The sequence below is a fragment of the Erithacus rubecula genome (assembly GCF_903797595.1).
Source record: "Erithacus rubecula genome assembly, chromosome: 6".
Taxonomy (NCBI): Eukaryota; Metazoa; Chordata; class Aves; order Passeriformes; family Muscicapidae; genus Erithacus; species Erithacus rubecula.
Genome location: NC_136688.1, coordinates 39685821 through 39705822, shown reverse-complemented (window position 1 = coordinate 39705822; position 20002 = coordinate 39685821). Strand labels below are relative to the sequence as shown.

Sequence of the window (20002 nt, the reverse complement as noted above, 5' to 3'; positions counted from 1 at the left end):
GGACGGACGCTGCTCCCTCGCGCCCCTCCTTCGGCCTCGCGCCGTGATTGGCTCGCTATTCCCCCTCCTCTTCGCGCTCCGTCCCATCTCTACCAAGTGATTGGGCAATACTCACACTCCCGGCTCCGCCTCCCCATTGCGTTCCGCTTTGCGATTGGGCGAGCCCCGCCCTTCTCCTTGCTCCCCTCCCACCCGGGTAGGCGCGGGCTCCCATTGGGCCGCGCCCGCCCGCCTCGCGCGCGCGCCGGCGCGTCCAGGCGGGGCCCGTCCCCGCGCGTGACGCCCGCGGCGGCCATTGGGGGAGCGCGGGGCGCGCTTCCGGTGCGGCGCGGCCCGGCCGGGCGGGGGCGGCGGAGCGGGCGCGGCGGGGCCGGCGCCATGGAGCGGCCCGAGCGGCCCCGCGCCAACGGCTGCGGCGGCGCCCACGGCGCGCTCCGCAACGGCTTCGTGCGCGGCCCGCCCGGCACCCAGGTGCGCGCAGGGGGAGGGGGCGCGGGGCGGGCGGGGAGCGCGGCGGCGGGACCCCGGGAGGCACCGAGGGGTGGCTGTGAGGGATGTCGGAGAACCCAGGCGGTTTGTGTCGCCGTCTCTCGCCTGGGGAGCGAGTGCCCCGGGGCTGCTCATTCAGCGCGCTGGTGGCGGCCAGGGAAATGACTGTCCCTCGAGTCACGGCTGTAACTTTACTGCACGGCTTTTACTGCTGGCAGAGCTTTGAACTTGAACCTCGCTAAGGCACAGTCGGTCCGTGGTTTGGAAGACGGGGCTTTGGCAGGTCTGCACCTGTGTGGTTGTTGCAGGTGCGGGGCGCGGGCTGTGGGTACAGGTGGCCCGAGCAGGGGCTTTGCTGTGGAGCAGGGCTGGACGCTGGTGCGGCACTGCCCCTCTGGCTCTGTCAGCGCCCTGAGATGCTCGGCTGCATTCGGGCTTGCAGACTTGGGTTGTTTATTGGTAAAACACTCCAGTTTTGCGTTATAATATAAGGAACTTGAAGCTTGTCATGAAGTCAGCCTCAGCAGAAGGCAATAGGTTGTGTTTCCTTGTACATCTCAAGCTGCTTGAGAAAAGCCTTCCTCTCTCATCATCTTTCCTGCTGCTTCTGTTTTTCAGTCCTCTGCTATCTCCTATTTTTTCAGAGTAGGCTTGCGCACTCAGTGTGTGAACTGGATTGGGAAGTGATCCAGGGTAAAACGAAACTTTTTTTTCCCTGAGTTTTCTGTAACTGAGGATACTTACTGTATTTCTTTGGCTGGAGGGATGTTGATAGCCTTGCCCTGGCCCTTGGGAGGTGCAGCACAGTACTGGAGGTGAACAAATGGAGCGAGGTACAGTACCTTCATGTGGCAGCAGTGCCAGCTTGTGCTGCCTCGGGGAGCTGTGGCTTTGGTAGTCTGGCCTTGCAAACACCTAACTCTGCTGGCTATAAAACCTGACATGTAAATCTCTGTAATAAGACAAAGCGTGGTGATGCTGCTGAGTGTTCTCTGTTTTTCTCCACTCTGTGCTTTCTAAAGAAGGTCTGAATACAGTTATGTTCTTCTACTTCAGAAGAATAGAAAGTGGGGTAGGGAAGCATTTTCAATTTTCCTCAAGGACTTTGTTCACCTGCGTGGAGAGCTTGGGTGATGCAGTGTGTGAATGGGAAAAACTATGGATGTCAAACCAAGGAAGCTTAAAAACCTTGCTGGTTTAAGAGATGTTCTATTCACTTAGTAGCTTGCACGTGATACTATGCTCAGATATGTTTTGGAGACCTGAGGCATTTGAGATAACTATTTCTAAAGCGTGTCAGGGTTCACTGGAGAAGTGGTCATGAGAAATCTTACAAAAACCCCAAATTGTAGTCGCACTGTAGTAGAGGATGTGAGAAGAGTGTAGGAAAGTTTGATATCTTTCTGGCAGCTGCTTGATGGTCAAACAGAGATTTATAATTAGGAATATTACATTATTTTCTCTATAATTTTATGTGGGCTAACTTTCAAAGTGAGGGTCTGAATGTTAGAACTAGACTGGAAGAAGCAACTGTTTTGGGGAGCTAATTATTTCCAGCTTTCTCAGCGTCAGTGGTAAGCTGTCAGAAGATGTGTTTACTGATACATCACAGATTTGGCTACTTGATTGGTCTTTTGCCTTTTCAATTTTGTTTTTTGGGCCTTTCTACAGAAGAAGGGAAGCATGTGAATGCTCACTTTGTGTTGGATATATTTGTCTGTGTATGTATATACTATGTGCATACCACATACAGCACTTGAGAATCTGCAACCGTAAGCAAGTACCAAAAAGGAGACAGCTTACACAAATTAATGCAATTGTTACTTACTAGGGAAAAAACCAAACAAACAGAAAAGTAATGATGAGGAAAAGAACTTTTTCAAGAAAGCCTTTTATGGTTTTTATGCAAGAAATAAAAGGCAAAATGAGATCTAGCTAAAATGATGGGAAGAGGAAGGGTAAAGAAAATCATCAGTTTAAAGAAATGTTGCAGTCGTTTTATATGGAAAACCATGGAGCTTCTGAGCTGAGAACTTAGAGACAGGGTAGTGCATTGCTATGCCCTCCAGCAGAGCTTGATAGTACAGCAAAGTTTTACCCATTTTTAACTAGGTGAAAAAAGTCTTCTTCTACCTAAAATGTTTCTGCTCAGATTATCTATGTATGTGTTAGGGTTTTTTAATTCTTGATTTGTTTATGTTGTTTTGGGAGATTTTATCCTAAATAAATGAAGCTTAAATTCAAAGGTTTCTTTATGATACTCCCTCCACTAAGGTTGATATTTGACATAGAATGGGTTCTTTACTGTTACTCCAGCATGAACAGAAGAGGGTGAAAATGCTTGCTTAATTTTCAAAGAGGTATTTGTTTTCTTCTAAACTACTAAAAGCTTTGGTCAGAGGAGAGGGAAACTTGCAGCCTATGAAAACTGTGCAGTAACAGACTTTGGCTATCTTGGAGATTAATGAAATATCATCCATGACTAGGAAAGTGACCATTTGAAATTAGGGTTCCAGTACAGTAAAAGCATTCTGCTGAAATACTAAGATAAATAACTGCTCTTGGCTTTCATGTGATGTCTTGTGTTCAGATTACTTGACTCCTGCTTGAAGTTAATCTGTTTAGAAATTGTTGCATTCACTGAATTTCAATCTCATTATGAGTACTTTAATTAGAAGAGGTTGAAGAACCACATAGAAATTAGAAATTGTGGAATGTTGGAGAAAAGTGAGTTTTTTCTGACTGTGTACAGCTAAGGGAGTTCATGGTTAGAAAGAATAGTAATTTATGGGTGAATTTAATATTGATATAGAGCTCTGGTGTAATACTACACTATGTAAGATAAAGCCTGACATCTCAAAGGGTGTAGTCATGATGTGAGGAATTGAACATAGATAGGAGAAAGAGAGCAAATCTTAGTAAAAGAGATGTGAAGTTACCTCTTCAAGTCATGTACGATTTTGCTTTTTTCTACCCTTCTGCTGGTTTGGAGAGAGTGTTGAGTTCAGTATAAAAATGGTGTTTAGGAGTTATCATGACACTTGTGGGAATAATAAGTGGGGGGAAATTGCTTTTTCTTTCTGCAGTGCAGTTTAAAACTGGAATGTATTTCTCTATTGGAATGTTTTGAAAATGACTAACAGTTCTCCAGTGCTGCACCTGAAAAGATTTTTCTTGCTTAGAACAGGGAGATTGGCACATCTTTAATGGGAGAAGATGCCCTTTTTTTCCAAGATAATTTATTTGCATCCACCTATTATTGTGAACAAATTCTTAGTAATATAATTTTTTTTTACTCCTTAATTGAGCTTCTCGCATTGGAATGGTTCTGTTGTGCTTCTAGGAGTTAAAGAAGTAGTCTCAACCTAAAAAAATAAAATTGGAATATAGGTTTTAGAGTTCTTAATTTCTGTTGTGTGCAGTATCTCCAAGTCAGTTAGATAGGAGCTGGAATTATATAAACAAATTTTAATTTCCCTGATGTTTCTAGAAGGTTTTCAAATGCCATCCTATAGCAACTTCCAGATAACATACATGCCTTTGTAAACAAGGTCTTGTACTGCTTCCTCAGGAAGACAAGGAATGGTTTAGTTGAGAAAAGTGGGAGGACTGTGGGGTTTGCATTCCTTTAAGACTATTGCAAGTCCTGAATTCTAACAGCTATTAAAATGGCCAGCATAGATATTTCTTTCCTGGAAGCTTTGGTGTGGACATACAGTGGAAAACCGTTTGTGCTTGTTCTTCTTAAAAAGAGCAAACTGCTTATAGCTTCATCTTGTGGGATGCTTTGGGATGCAGGGGAACAATGGCTTAATCCTGATTTTTAAGATGCTTTTGCTGGAATTCAGGTTACTGTAGTTTCATTCAGAGAGCACATTTAAGAAGACTGCAGCAGATAGTGCAAGCTCTTCTTGCTATGAGTGATTTAAAGGTAGCAGTGATGTGCATCTTGTTTCAGATGTTAGGATAAGATAAATGTATTAAATAACCACCCTATCCACTGGTATAAAAAGGAATTAGCGTACAGACTTGTACAGACTTGAGGTTTTTTCACATCTGTGTGTAAACTTAAAATTCCAGTATTTCTATAATGATCCTGAGAATCTAAATCTCATTAAGTTCTTCATGAAGTAGTGGTTGTTCCCCCTTACTCACCATCTGGGAGATTGCATCTTGCAAATGGTGTCCAGTTTTGAGCTTCTTAGTAAGCTGGTGTCATAACTACATCAATCTGTGAATCCAGTTCAGGTCCCCAGGAAGTGAAGAGGCTGTGAGAGCTGGGTTTGCACAGCCTTAGGAAGAGAGAAGGCTTAACTAGCTGTCTGCAGGATACAGAGATTTTGGGGCCAGACTCTTGGAAGCTTGTGGCAATAGTATGAGAGGCAACTCATGGAGTTTGGAGGAATGGGAGATTTTGTTTGCACATAAGGAAAATAATTTTTCCCACAAGGGTGGTAAAATACTGGAAGAGGTTGTGAAATCTCCATCCATGGAGGAGTTCAAGACTGTTGGACATGGCCCTTGGCAGTCTGTTGTAATTAGCCCTGCTTTGGGTTGGGACTTGGACCTGATGGCCACTGGAGGTGCCTTCCAACCTTGGTTATTCCATGGTTACAGAGATGAACTGCAGGAGAGTTTGTTCAGGTTTAGACATTAGCATTTAATCCCCAAACTCCTGTAAAAATGGGTGCCTTAGGGCTTAGAGCAGGTACTCTGAGGAAAGAAATCACTATTTTGACTCTTGCTTGGTTTTATGATTGACTGTATTTATTGCATCAATAATGTAAAACTGAAGTGAGAACAAAGTTGTCTGATCTAAAAAAGACTGCAACCTTGTTCAGGTATTTTATTTGGCAAAACTCTTATTTTTGTAAAAATGTACCCATGCACAATTATCTTTTTGTACTACTGAATTCAGTTATAAAAGACTATAAGCCTTTGTGGAAGGAATAGCTACTCAACATTTTCCCAGGCTAAATGAATATTTCAGGCCATCATATTAAATTAGTAGGCATAGTGCCAGTGTTGTACTTGTTAAGAATTTGTGTGTCTGTGCTGGTGTGAAAACAAACGCCCATGGTAGCTGCTGATGTGATGGGCTTCTCTTAGATTTGAATATGTGCTACTGAGAAATTAGTTTGGGTGAAGTGTTACAATCTATTGATTATATTTGGATTGCTGTTTCAAATTTAGCTGGTGATAAGCCTTAAACGCTCTAAGAAATGTTATAAATATATACAAGTTAATTTTGAAAATTATATCTACTTGAGCAATATATTGTATTTTTCTGTCTTAATTGCACAAAAAACCCCCCAGTGTTTTTTCTAAATTTCATGCTTTCAGTTTGGAAAAAAGGCTTTATCTGAATTATCTATTGACTTCAGTTTCTCTAAATGAAATGTAAAATATGGGCCCATTTTCAATGAGGTTTCCAGTTTTTTATTTTGCCATCATTAAGGAATAAATACTAGAAAAAGAACCGTTTTTAATTTGAATGTATAGTTTTGAAGAATACTTATAGTTGAGAAAGTAGGAGTTGGAAAGTTTAGGAAGTAATGGGATTTAATGTCTGCAAAAATGAGAGCAGATTCTAAAATATGTCAGGAAATGCTTTCAGGGGTATCCAAAAGCTTGGAGATTGACGAGTTAAGGAAGTGCTGCAGACCTGTTATGCCTTTGGAAATCATTATTGGAAATCATATTTAGTATTCTGTATGCCTGAAATCCACTGAACATAACAGATAAAGTTACATGTAAGGTTTAAGGTAATTTAAGGTAAATTGTCAGAAAAATAGTATATTCTCAGTAGAATTCAAATTGTCACCTGTATGTAGCAAGGGAAAAATCCAAGTTTAATTGCATCCTTTAGTTGCTAAGGGGGGGCAGGGGAGAACCCAAACAACTTTTAAAGATGGTGAAGATCTACGCTGGTTTTGTAGATGGGGTAAGTGCATCTTAAACAAGGACTGTCAAATTTGTTGTGACTGACTAATTGTAAATAAAAATATTGGATAATACCTGTCAAGAAGAACAAATCTTTTGTTTAAAATATACTCTTAAAGTCTGTTTTATAAAACGAGATTATTTCCTGTGGGGTTTTTTTAAAGCTTAAAATGTGATTCAAAACAGTTAATTCTAATTTTGGTAATAAATACTTGGTCTTTTTACCCATGAAACAGTCTGAGATTTGAAGTCTAAGCAAAGCAGTGCAAGGAAAAGGGCTAGAGGTGACAGTAAAACTACCACAGACTATTAGCAGTTTACAGCAGCTGCCTTCATGGAATTCTCACTGCTGTGCTTTCTGTAGTGCTGATTTCCTCAATCCTTTGTGATGAATGTGACCACTTTTGCATACAGAGGCACACTCATGGATGTGGTCTTTCACAGTGTGTTTCTAAAAATAGAAGCGACAAACCTGCTAGGAAAATTTCTGCAGCATGTGTGGTATGTGGCAATGAGAAGCTACTAAATTTTAGTAAAAATTTAGCAAAGTTGTGTTTTGGCATAAACAATCTTTTTAATGTGTTTACATAAAGTGTGCCAGGTTCTGAATTTGTTCTTCCTGTCAGCATGAAATGAAATGGCCTCTTGAATGCAGAGTGCTGGATCTTTCCCGGGTGGCAGCAATAAGCTGTAACTGTGTGCTGCTCTCATACTGTCTGCAGCCTGTATGGCACTTGGAGCATCTTCTCTCCCTGAAGCACACGCCTGCAGTGCAAGGAGTGTGCCCAGACTCCTGTGATAAATCCTGTGTGTTGTCTGCAGTAGCATCTGCAGATGTTCCCATGTATGCATGTGGCTTTTGTCTTCTCACTCACAAAGGATATAGAGTGTCCAAAGGAGAGCTACAGAGGTAGTGGAAGGATCTAGAAGGAAAGCTTTACCAAGAGTCACTAAAGTCACTTGGTCTGTTCAGCCTGGAGTAGACTGAGGACACACCTCATTGCAACATCCTCAAGAGAGGAAGAGGAGGGGCAGGCACTGATCTCCTCAATCTGGTGACCTGTGACAGGGTTCAAGGCAAGGGTGGGAAGCTGTTCTGGGGCAGATTTACGTTGAATATTAGAAAAAAGTTCTTCACCTAGTTGGTGGTCAGGCATGAGAACAATGTCCCAGGGAAGTGGTCACAGAACCAAACCTGCTTGCAGAGTTCAAGAAGCTCTGGGACGACTCCCTCAAATAGATGGTGTGACTCTTGGGGTTGTGCTGTGCAGGGCAACTCCTGTTGGACTCAGTGGTCCTTTTTTGTCCAACTCAGTACATTCTGGGGTAATTATCAGACTCTGATGTGTTTTGCTTAGACCAGTGGAGTCCTTTCTAGCAGTAGCTGTGTGGTGCTGCTGCTGCTCAGTAACTGCTGCAATACTGTTTCATGTGTTTTGCTTCCCCAAGAGTTTGGGCCAACACAGGCATTACCTGTGGCTGGTTCTCTGCTGCCTTCTGTAACCAGCTGAGCTGTGCTCTCTGCTTCTCCTGCAGCTGAGCTTCTTAATGTGATGGTGCTCTTCTGCATACATGTACTCTGCACAGTACAGGGAGGGGAGATGTAGGTGAGCATACACGTACTTATTTTTGAACCACATGTTTAAGTGAACTCTGACTTTTCTTTGTACTTGGATATGCTGTATATTCTACTTCAAAGGTCATGGCTCACTTTATGATGGTAAGGCTTGTTGAAATCATAAAAGTCTTAATCTTCCATGCCTTTTTTGTCTTCCCGATAAAAGGAAGTTATGCACTGAACTGTAGCCACCTTGTTTCTTTGTCTCTGGAACTAAAATTGTGTTCTTTTGTGGCAGCTTTGGAGCTTGCAGCATAAACCTTCATTTGAAGGCTAATGTATGGATTTATAAGGCATTCTTAGAAAAACAAATAGGCTTGTATTTAATGTGACTACAAATGTCTCTTCTATAGTTAAATTCTAGGGATTTTTTGCGGTCATATGCTTCATGAAGAGTTTGCATTCAGTCTTTTCTATAATTTTTTGATTCAGCTAGGATAACACAAGCTTCTCAGCTGATATGGTAGCTGGCATGCAAATTTAAGGATGTATTAGCATGTAGGTGGAAGAACACTGAGAGGTGAAGTTGATTGGAGTATGGGTTGAATCAATACAGGTATTCCTAAACAGCCTTTCTTAGTGAAGTGTTAGGATTGGCTAAAACTGACGTTAGTTTTAGCATTTGTTACAAGCACTGGCACCTCCAAAGACCTGGACAAAATGGGTATGTTTTTATTCTGATTAAGTTTGCGTATAGATTTGGTTCTCTTAGTTGTTTTGTTGTTTGTTTTTTTTTTTTTCTCAGTAACTACTTCTGGTGTTTAGTAACCTCAGATCCATTATCTTAGGATGTAGCCTTGCATCTTCTCCAAATGAACTTCCAGTTACCTGGGAAAGACATGAGAAGCTTTGATGTGTTCTCTAGTTTTCAATACTAGGTAATTTGTGAAGTAGTCACTACCAGTTTTCTGTCTGCTCATCCATGAAATAGCTGCTGGTAGGCAGGCACAGGTGGCAGGTGAGTAGTGTGCCTGCTCCTGAACAGCTGCTGTCACAGCCTGATCTGATGGTGTGAGGATGCAAACTCCAACTTGCAATTCCCCAAGCTGTGACCACCTCTGTGATGGTCAGAGCTTTGGTGCATGATCTTTCTTGTTTCTGGATGCAACAAAATTCAATAGTTTTGTGTACAGGAGCCGTAGTGACACAGCTAAACAATCCTGAGAATAATAGGGAAGAGGCAGCTTCCATGGTTTTTCCTTTGCAGTGTTGGCTCACTGATTCTGCCATTGCCATGGTGCTGCTGCTCCTCCTCTCTCTCCAAAAGCTGCTGCCTCTTGTTTGCTGAGCTCTGTCGAATGACTTTGTGGAGCAGTGCTGCAAAGATTATTACAGTCTAATGAATAACCTTCTGCAAACGATTATATTTTCAACTTGGATCGGTTCAGTGTTGAAGGGATGCTGTACTGATAATCAGATTTAGTTGCTCTAGTTGTGCAAGCTGGAGGCTGGTGCAGATGGCTCTAAGTGGGAGTGAGTGGGGTGGGGGTAATTTCTTTGGCCAGCATCGTTCATGAGGAGAACAGTGTATGAACCTTTGGCCTGCATTAAAGCCTTAAATTGCCAACACTTGAGCTGCAGTGTGGTAAGCAAATGTTCCTGCACTTGTGTCAAAGTCGTGGTAATTTTCTACCTTAAGCCACCACTGTATGCAGTATGTTTTTAAAATAATACTTCTGTGTTAAACCTGGCCTCAGAGCACTGCAGGTTAGTTACCTGTGTCTTTAAGCGCTGCTGCTAAAAGAAAAGTTCCTACTCTATCTTTCCTATTTTGTTTCCATACTTAGACACATTATAAAGTCCCCACAACTATGGTGACCAAATCAAGGATTTGCTTTGCTTAAAACTGTGTCAGCAGAAGGGAAGAGGTAGAAATAACTATCAGGAGGGAAGGTGCCGTTGTGGTTTATACATGGTGACTGCATAGCTATAGCATAATTGTATTGCTAAGAAGAGCCCCTTGCTTCTGAAAAACTGCTTTCACCATATTAATGACAGACTTGAAATCCAGACTTGCTCCAGCATCTGAGGTGAGCAGGTATCACTTTCCAAATAATGCAGTGTCTGGTGATGCCAGCAACTGTGTGTGCCTTATTGATTCATCAGCTGTTGTAGAGGTTAGTACAATTCTGCCTTACTTTCCCATATGATAATATGAGTGACATAGGTAAATAACTGTTTTTATTCTGTCTGCTGGCCTAGACCCCTCAGGATTTATTTGCCATTGTCTTTTTTTGTTGAATTTAGGTTCAATCTCTTTCCTAGGTGTTGATGTTTCTTTGGTTAGTACATTTTGAGAAATACATTTCTTATTTTTATATATTTTATATATATTTGATGCTACACAAAAAGGGGATTTATGTTTTGTAGAGTATCATGCAGCCAGTTTGTAACATAGCCATGCAGAAAGCAATTTGCATTTAATGTCTACATTTCTATGTTTTCCTTCATTCACTTATGGGATCTGATCTTTAACTTAACAATTTGAAAAAGTAGTCTAGTTAAAACTATATTTTTGGGGGATCTTTTCCTCAAGTGTTCGTATTGGGTGAGCACTTGCCTTGTAGCTGTGCAGATTTTCTGTAACATTTGCAAATATTGCTAATTCCAGTAATTGTACTTGAAATAAACCTGCTACCTTTAGATGACATGTAAGTAGCAAGATGACTTTTAGTGTGGATTTTATGCAGAAAGCCATGCTTTGTTCTGTATGCTGACATACATGCTGTGTTGAGACTCTATATACAATGACTTTTTTGTCTGTGGTGTGGTGTCCGCCTCATGGATGAGTACAGTGTTTATGTCAGCATCTTTAGGCTAACAGCTACAGTGACACGTGGATTATGATTGTTTTGTTACACTAATATAGGCTTCCAGGTCTGAGAATATATTGTTTAGATCCATAAAACTATTACTTTCTATTTTGTTTTTCTCTGTAGTAATCCTGGGATGCATCACTACTCTGTTACTTGTGCCCTCTTGGTGAAGGCACTTTTTTCATTTTGGTTTGCCTAGATGCAAGCAATGCTCTGTATGTAACTTTGAAAACTAAATATTTTAATGAGATGTTAGATTAAACTGCCCTGGATTGGTAACTGTGACTTGGGTTATATCAGCAACTTGGCAACTTTGTATATGGAGTCTGGCAGTGTTTATCAGTAATGGCTCAATGTAGCTGGAAGCAGTTTTTGCTGAGTGGTGAGGGATGCAGAACCTATAACTGACCACAGGGCTGGGGGCTACTCTGAAACACCTATCTGCCTTATTTCAATTGATACCTCAACTGTCTCTCTTTAAATCTTTACCATAGATAAATCATATTGTGCACAATGGAGGATTATACAAAAGGCCTTTCAATGAAGCTTTTGAAGAAACACCTATGCTGGTTGCTGTGCTGACCTATGTAGGCTATGGTGTTCTCACTCTCTTTGGATATCTGCGAGATTTCATGCGGCAGTGGAAGATTGAGAAGTGTCAAAATGCAACAGAAAGAGAGGAACAGAAGGTAACCACTGGGAAATAATATTTGGTGGGAAATGGTGTGGCTGAGCCTTGAGTGTTTCTTTGGGGAGAAGTGATGTTCAAAGTTTTCTGCTGTTTTCCTTGTCTTCTGGATGCCCCAAATAATAGTATTTGGGCAGGTAGTGCTGTGTCTTAAAATAAAAATGTTTCTTTTGAGTTATTTTTCCTCAGAGTAGTTTCCTCATCTGTCTCAGTGCAAAGCTGCATCAACAGTTACATCAATGTACTGAAAGATCCCTCAGCTGCAGAAACAAGACTCTGGGGAAGAGAGACCGCATGTTCCAGCATCAGTACCTAAAGAAAGGCTCTAGTTTTAGTTTGACACCAGTGGGAGGCTTTCTGATGTTGCTCTGGTGGCTGAGTTTTGATTTAGAAATGTTATTAATTCTCTTTATCTGAAGCAATTGCAAAGAGAAGCTTGTGGGTCAGATCCAGAGCACAAGCTATATAACTTTAAATTCTTTTGAAGTCCGGAACACTAGCAGGTTAGCTGGTGAGTAATTCAAGGTACTGACTTGTGGCTCACTGATAGTGATTAGAAAGAATTAATTCATGTTAAGACCTATTCACAAAAACTTCTGTTATCAGGTGAGAGCTCTTGCCTGCTTCAGCAGTTAGCCTGGAATGGATAATTCTGATTTTCAGTACATGTAAGTTGTCTTTAAAGATCTTTATTACCACAGAAATAAATGTGTTTAGGAAGCTACTGTTGAAACATGAAGTTCACAAGCTATTTTCTTGCTAACTCTTAATGTGAGCCCTCTTAGAAGAGTGTGACTACCAGTGAGCTTTCTCCAAAGGTCTTACTCTTGCTGATTTGGGTTGTTTTTCTCAACTGCTTTGGAGAGCCAATGTGGCCTATAAAATGTTAAGAGAGTTCCTTTTCCAGTTGCTAGTTTCTGATTCTCTATGCAGTCACACAAGCAGTTGGCTAGCAGAAAATAGGGGGGCAGAAAGGACATTTCAGTAAGGCAAAGAAATAATCAAGGGTGTCAGGGAGGAACTAAAAAAGAGAAGACTCTAAAGAGCCTTTTTTGGAGACAGCACTGGAGTGAAGTGCCTGTCTTTTTACAGTAATTAACTAAGGACCAGTGCCTAAAATTACCTCACTGTAGCTTCTTTCTGTGAACATTGTGAGGTGGAATTAAACAGATTCATCGTAGGGCACTAAATTCCAAAACAGAAGCATTCTTACAGGAGTTTAATAAGTAAAAGTCATTTCATGTTGGTTAAAAGTACAGGAGTTTAAATTTACACTACTGCCAAAACTGACTTCTGGAATATGAAAGTAAAAATCTTGGATCCCTTTCAACAGTTAGAATATCTGTTTAAAGAATACTGGTTAAATCTGAACTTGAAACTTGATGTGTTCATGAGTGTCTTTTGAGCTACTTTGGCTTATGACACTTGAGAACACATGTTATATGTGTCATAAACGTGACATTTATATTTTTCTGTATATAAAATAGAAGTTGATACAGCACAGAACCATCAAAACAGTTGCAGAAAACTGCCAAGACATTAGAATAAAAGTTTAAATATTGGTACATACTCATGGTGTTGAGGATTGTAAAGGAGTAACTGAAGTGTTACTGCAGTTACTGTTTGCTGTAATTGTTAGGTTTCTTTTGCAAGATTGTTGTGAATCGTTTGTCCTGTTACCAGTGTGTAAGAACTGCTTGCAGCAGCTCTTTTCTGTGGGAGCAGTCATGGCTCTTACATGAGTGAGTGTGAAAAAAGGGGCAGTAGGTCTAATTCAGTAACACATTATTGATATTAGGCTCTCAGTAAAGATTGCCACAGAGGACGTTGAAGCACAGAGTTTGTTACCAAAGATTATCCTAGTCCTAAAAGAAATGTAACCTTCATTTTTTTCTTTATAAATGAACTCAGCATTGCATCTTATCCTGAAACACTTTTGCTTAACAAGTATACCTTCTTGACAGCTGAATTGAAACTCTTTCAGTTTCTTTGTTGGTTCCAGCTTCTCTGAAGAGGTGCACGTATTCTGGTTTTGTTCTGTACATAGGATGTCTGTGGATGGAGCTAATAAGAAGTGCCAGTGAATATTGCGTAAGAATGAGATATAGGAAATCCTGTTTAAAGTCTTGGTGTTGCAGAAATCTCAGCTCAGTGTGCTTCCCCAAAACATTTCTCTAGCACTTAGATTGTAATAGCTGCTTCTGATATCAGACAAATAGAAAAGGGATCATGTGAGGTCTAGAACATACAGTACTTATCCTCACCCTTTGCTGCTTTAAGCTTTGTTTGCTTACAAATGAATTGATGAGAGCATGTTTTAGCATGTCTAGTGTGGAAGCCAGGGGTTATTTTGGTGCAGGACGTGGAGGGGAGGTGTGTACTCAGTTACTTGGTTTAAAATTATTTTCTCAAATATTTGAGTCTCTTTACTGGATGACAACCCAGTCACCTTTTGGTAATGGTATGCAGGTACTAGTGTGCAGAAAAGGCTCAAAACTCAGCTTTTTATTATCATTAATACATGCAAATTAGAGAACTCCTGTGATTACACTGGGGTGCTTTCTGGGATATTTGTGGAAATCTTTCGTTTATGTGGAAAGTAACATTTTTATTATTGAAATTCTGAAGATCCTGCTAGGTTGTTATGATTTTTTAAAGCGTCAAGAAAGAAGATTAGCCTTAGCTTTTTTAAATAGTTTGTAATTGCAGAGCTGAAAAGTTACAAAATTACATAGTGAGAGAAAGTATTTTGTAAAGGGTTGAAATAACCTGTTCTGAAAATCATGGAATTGAAGTATGTGGATTTTCTGTGGTGTGTTTCTGAAGGTCATTGAATTTAAAAGCATAACATAAACTTAGGTCCAAAATAGTATTAAAAACAAACACAAGGAAAAGACTCAGTTTTTCTGTGTTATGGAGGGCAGTTTATTTCAGTAGAGCAAGTCCTTCCTTAAATTGTCACTGAATGATGTATTCTTATTCTGCATCATAACTAGAAAACTGCAAGTGACCAAACTAATTTAAAGAGCAGAACAGGATTTTGAACAGGTTTGAATTACAACTGTCTCTGATGGCAGGTAAATTCCTTGGAATTTATTAGAGCCATGCATTGATATGAATGATTCCAGGAAAACCTCACTCACTGTTGAAACACATAAGGGTGAAAAGGGACAGATTCTGCTAGTACTGATTTCCAGGAAATAGTTTCATGGGTTTTGGCTTTGTTTAAAATATATCCAGCTGAGCTTTTCCTGGAAACCAGTGTTGTGTAGCACATCCTCTCTGAAGCATTACTGCTCTGTTTTAGGCGTGAGTAAATGGCAAGATTAACAATTCTCAATTATCCTGGAATCAATTTATGCATACCCATTTAATGTGCTGTCTGGTCATACAGCATAGTTAAATCTGCAAAATGCTTCCAGGATTTTACAGGCCAGATGAAAATCTCTTTCACCTTTCCTCCAGTCTGATTTGCCTGTTGATTACCTTACATGTTTTGTGTTTGGGAGTGGCTGTAAATTGGGCTGGTAACTCTAATATACTGCTTCATGCTCTGTAGTTTGCCCAGTTAGAACGTGTCTCTAGCATCTGGGATTTTCAAACACATGTTCACAGGAGTCCAGCTGCAGGAATATTTCAGGGGCAGTAAACTGGAGTCGTTTGTTGGATGTTGTCTTAGCATCTGTGTAGCTCATCAGAGGCCTCCTGATGATACAAACACTCCTCACAGTTATTGCTCCACTTTTCTTGACTCACATAACAGCAAGATGAAACTAGTCTTTCTGCCTCCTTTTAGAAGCCTGAAATTTGTTTCAATTGTCTGCTGGGTTTCTGTTCAGAGTCAGTTATGTGTTATCAGAGAGCACATAATGCGAATTGCAGATAAGCCCAGCTGCTGCTCATGGCACCATTTGTTAGCTTAGGTGCAATGCTGTGAAAACTTGGCTCTAGAAGTAACATAATCCCTACATTTGCATGTCCCTGTGCCCCGAGCTAAAGGCTACAAAGCTCTCATTATGACCTTCACTTGTTGCAATATTAATTTGGACTATGATGAAATAATGGGTTCCCAAATCACCTATGCTAAGGTGTTGCACCCCAAAGGAGAATTTTATTCTTTCCTTGATTGGCTGTGCTTTTCATTGAAATTGCTGTGCTTTTCAGGCTTCTGGGAGACCACTAGTACTTTGGTTTCTTCATCAGGCATCCCCTCATTAATAGGGAATGTGTTCTTGGCTGAAATTTAAAGGAATAGAGCTATTAAGGATTTTTTTTTTTTTTAGCTTGATACATGAAAGAACTTGCTGTTTTTGCTCCTTTTGGGTTCACTGTTGCAGTTGCTTGACTCTTTTAATCAGATTGCTCAAAGAAGCAACTCCTAGAATATTTTTCCTCTGAATGAAACTGTTTCATCTCAGACTGATATTCTTAGGGACTCTTACAGCTAGGAAGAGTGTTGGATCTGAAATAAGATAAGAACTTGATAGAAAAATAACAAGGTCTGAAGGCCATTTAAAGGTGATAGTGGTTGCTTCCAGCCCTAGGATGCTGTTGCAGCGGAGCACTGTGGCTGCATGTGTCAAAAATTTGAAGTCACAGAATATGCTAACTTGGAAGGCACCCACAAGGACATGGAAGCCCAGCTCTTAGGCCTGCACAGGACATCCCAAAGAGTCACACCATGTGCCTGATAGGTTTCCAAACTTCTCGGTCTCTGTCACGCTTGGTGCTGTGACCACTTCCCCTTGGGAGCCTCCTTCAGTGCCCTCTGGGTGAAAAGTATGGATTGATAGAGTTCATCCCTCCCTTCCTCCTCAGGTGTTTATTTTTTTTGGTTGAAAGATTGAAAACATTAAATTAGCATGAGGAATTCAAGTGGTCTTTGTTGTACTATCTACTCTTCATCTGGAATGCCACATTGTGGAAGGATGGAGGAGGTAAACAAACCAACTAACCTCCAAACCAGCCAACAGACCTTCTGCTCCTGTATGCCAGCTCCAAAAGAGGGCTCTGACACTCCACAAGTCAGTATCAGTTTATAAAGGCACAATATCCTTACTCTTTGTTCTTTACATTCTCATATGCATGGGTCATGAGAACCCCTCAGTGGGGTTGGGATCACTGAGGAAATAGACAATCCATTTTTGTATTATGCCAAAATAACACTTCCTGCTTGTCCTATTCCAAGGAACTTTTTCATGAGACCTATCTGAGGATGGTTTGTTGGAGGGAGCAGTACACATACAGATAACAGAGGAGAGTTGATAGTGTGCTGATGCCTACACTTAGAGCCCTTTACTATAATCCTACAACTTCATACACTGAAAAAACTAAAGCTAGTGTCCCATACTAAACTTAATTCCCTTACCCATAATTTATTCCTTGAATTCTTGTTGACTTTTAAAACACATTTTATCCTTATCATAATCTAATAGGTTCAGAGAACTTCTCCACAATAACTTTAAACTTAGTTCTAATGCTGGCTTTTAAGATCATGCTTGTGTTACATATACTGGTGGTGCCAACCTATTGTGGATGATTGGCCTTATCACACCAGTTGAGCTTGTTACTTGTCTAGCTTTGTCAGCTTGGGTTTCAAAAGAAAACTCATTTGATGAGTAATCTGAAGTGGGATTGGGCTATATCAACCCAGGCATACCTGCTTGAGTTGGTATAATGACTCATTTCCAGCTTCCCCCTCCTAGCCAAGAATCTTGGCTAAAATGTCAGTTGTTTCTTGGTTCACATAGTTGGTGTGCTTGGATAACTATTGCAAAGCTGAACTCTTGTGCATAGATGGTTAAGAGGAGTTGAAAATACTTAGAAGCATCTCAGTGGATTATAATTAGATTTAACAAGTTTCTCAAGTGTTGATCTTCTAATGTGCTGGGGTTTCTTTATGATCTTGAGGGAAGCCCCCACCCCTCTACAAGTAACATAGCAGAGGGTTTGAAACCCTTGTAGATAATGATTTTGATTTCTTGTCATGAATTAGGACAGGAAGATGGAAGAAATAATTGCATCTTAGGTCCTAAAATTTTTATTCCCGCAGTCTGTCTTTGAGAAAGGATGTATCTGTGATTCTCTGAAAGAGTGATTGCTATTTAAAATGGGGTTGTTTTTCCATAGTTGAAGTCGTGAAAAGTAATATCTTTGTGCCTTTTTGGCTCAGGCAAATCAGAAATGTGTTTAGGTGCAACTGTATCTTCTTGCCAAAAGTTGGCACTTTTGGGCTTGGTCTTTTCTGTGCAGCTGCTGGTAGGATGTAAAGGTGTGAACCTAAATGTTCCTTTATTCCAAACTGCAAGGACAAAGGTGTTAAATCATTAAAATAGGAGAGTAATGAAAAAAGTACTCCTCCTACAGGCAAGCATTGTAAGAGCATGTACGTGCCTGTTGGTGTTTTTATTAGGAATCTGCCATAAACTCTCCCAGTTTTGCTTCAGTGGTACAAATGTCTGACACTGTAGTACTTGGTGAGGTATTCTGCCTTTCTCATACTGTCACCAAAAATAAAATTCCCATCACAGTGTTTGCATTTTTCTTGTGAAAAACAGGAAGAAATGCTCTGCTGTCTCTTATCTTTGTTAATAAATTCTACTTTTTCCTTCTGTAGATGATGAAAAAGGTGCTTTTTTTTTCCCCCAGTAGAAGAAAATTAATTATGCATTTTTATCTCTACTAAGTGTCAGACTTTCTTTAATTAAATAGTAAAAAGGAAACTTGTGACTTTGGAGCAAGAAAAAAATGTTCTTGAGTGCTCAGATGTCCTTGCTGCCACAGTTAGTTTGACATTCTTGTGTTATCCGATCAAGCCACTCACTCACTTTTCCTGGAAAACATTGGAAGGGAAGCTAAAATTCAGGAAAGGCTCATTCATAAAAATCATGTGGGACTTCAGTGTTGATAAGCTGTGCAGAAGAGAGGTGCCATAATGTAGCTCATTAGCTTCTACTGAAAACAAAACATTGTGGACGGTTCTAATGGTAATGTGCAAAATAATGCTAATGATGCTATATTAGATGCATTCCTTATGCACAGAATAAAGTATGGTACAGCACCTTAGTTTTCAAAGTCTTTGTGTATTCAGTACAGCAGTGCATACTGTCTGTTGCCAAAAAAACATTGCATGTTCCCTTGCTCTGCTTAACTTGAAGACTGACTATACCTCTCCAGCAAAGATTATACGCCCACAGTTTAATGAAGAGGGTTATTTTATGTCTTGTGTTTTCTTTAGTTTTTTCATAAGACTACAATGACAGAAAAAAATTACTCCTCTTACTCTTATTTTGCTGTCATATGTATTTTCCTTTTACTTTGAGTGCTTTTGATGTGTTTCAGGACTTTGTCCCATTGTACCAGGACTTTGAAAATTTCTACAACAGAAACCTCTACATGCGCATTCGGGACAGCTGGAACCGTCCGATCTGCAGTGTGCCAGGGGCCAAAGTGGACATGATGGAGAGGGTTTCCCATGACTATAACTGGACATTCACGTGAGTCAAAATTGAAAAAAACACTTGCAAGACCTGTCTTGAAATACAGGGTCTCTAAAAGCAAATTGCAGGCTGTGAGGTTAAAGGAACAGTGAGTTACGAGCTGTATTATGAAAGTTTGAGCTTTCTAACAGCTTGAGTCAATGAATTTTGCTCTTTTGAAATGCATTTAGCCACCAAGGTGATGATTTGTATACAATATTTTGGCTACTTTACTACTTAAGATTTCCTGGGCATACACCTGTAATGAAATTAATACCTTTGTGCATGGTGACAAAAACTTGGTGTAGATACTTTGGCTTGCACTGCAGCTTGTGACTTTGTGTCGATTTAAAAGTAGTTCTGCCACTTGAAGTAAATGTTGCTGCCTAAACTGAATTTAACATGATTGTTTTGAGTCAGAGCTGAAGTAGTCTGTAGAAACAAAATGAGAAATGTAATGAAGGATTTTTACAAATTGGAAATGACTTATCACATGTTTGATGTGAAGAGGTTTGCAGCACAGTGCTTGGTGAAATTAGTTAAATCTCTTCTTCGGTTTCAATAGCAAGAGAATTAAAATTTATTTTTTTCTGCTAAACTTCCCTATTCTCCTTTGTCACGTATTGTTAGCACAGAAGTGCCAGATGTGTTTCCTTTCTGTGGTTAGAGGATATCCCGCTTGAGGGGCTGCCAAGTTAATTGATGTAGAGATGTTATTTTGTAATTGAAAGAAAAGTTGGATGTTTCTGGGATGGAGGGCGAAACATGTCAGAGCAACAGATGGTTTGAGAAGCTTCAAGTAATTTTATATGTGATAGCAAATTCACCTGTAAATGTAAACTCTTCTGGGAATTAATTTGAAATTGTAATATAGGGAGACAATCTTTTTCACTGATTGTTGCAGTTTGATGATGAGAGGCGGTACTGAAATAATTTATTGGTTGGTTCTACTGAGTTTTAACATTTCAGT

At 40.2% G+C, this 20002-nt stretch overlaps 1 protein-coding gene across 3 annotated transcripts in view; it reads left to right on the top strand.

Moving 5' to 3' along the window:
• Positions 1–283: 283 nt before the first annotated feature.
• The window catches only part of SPTLC2 (serine palmitoyltransferase long chain base subunit 2), a 76630-nt gene continuing 56911 nt past the window's right edge, over positions 284–20002 (top strand). For all 3 annotated transcript variants that reach the window (XR_013774645.1, XR_013774646.1, XM_079309188.1), the window contains exons 1-3: positions 284–471; positions 11361–11555; positions 18896–19050. Coding sequence is in view for 1 of the 3 variants with exons in the window: in XM_079309188.1 (XP_079165314.1) it covers positions 379–471; positions 11361–11555; positions 18896–19050 (443 nt within the window). In the remaining 2 variants the exon portion in view is untranslated. The remainder of the gene's footprint in view (positions 472–11360; positions 11556–18895; positions 19051–20002) is intronic.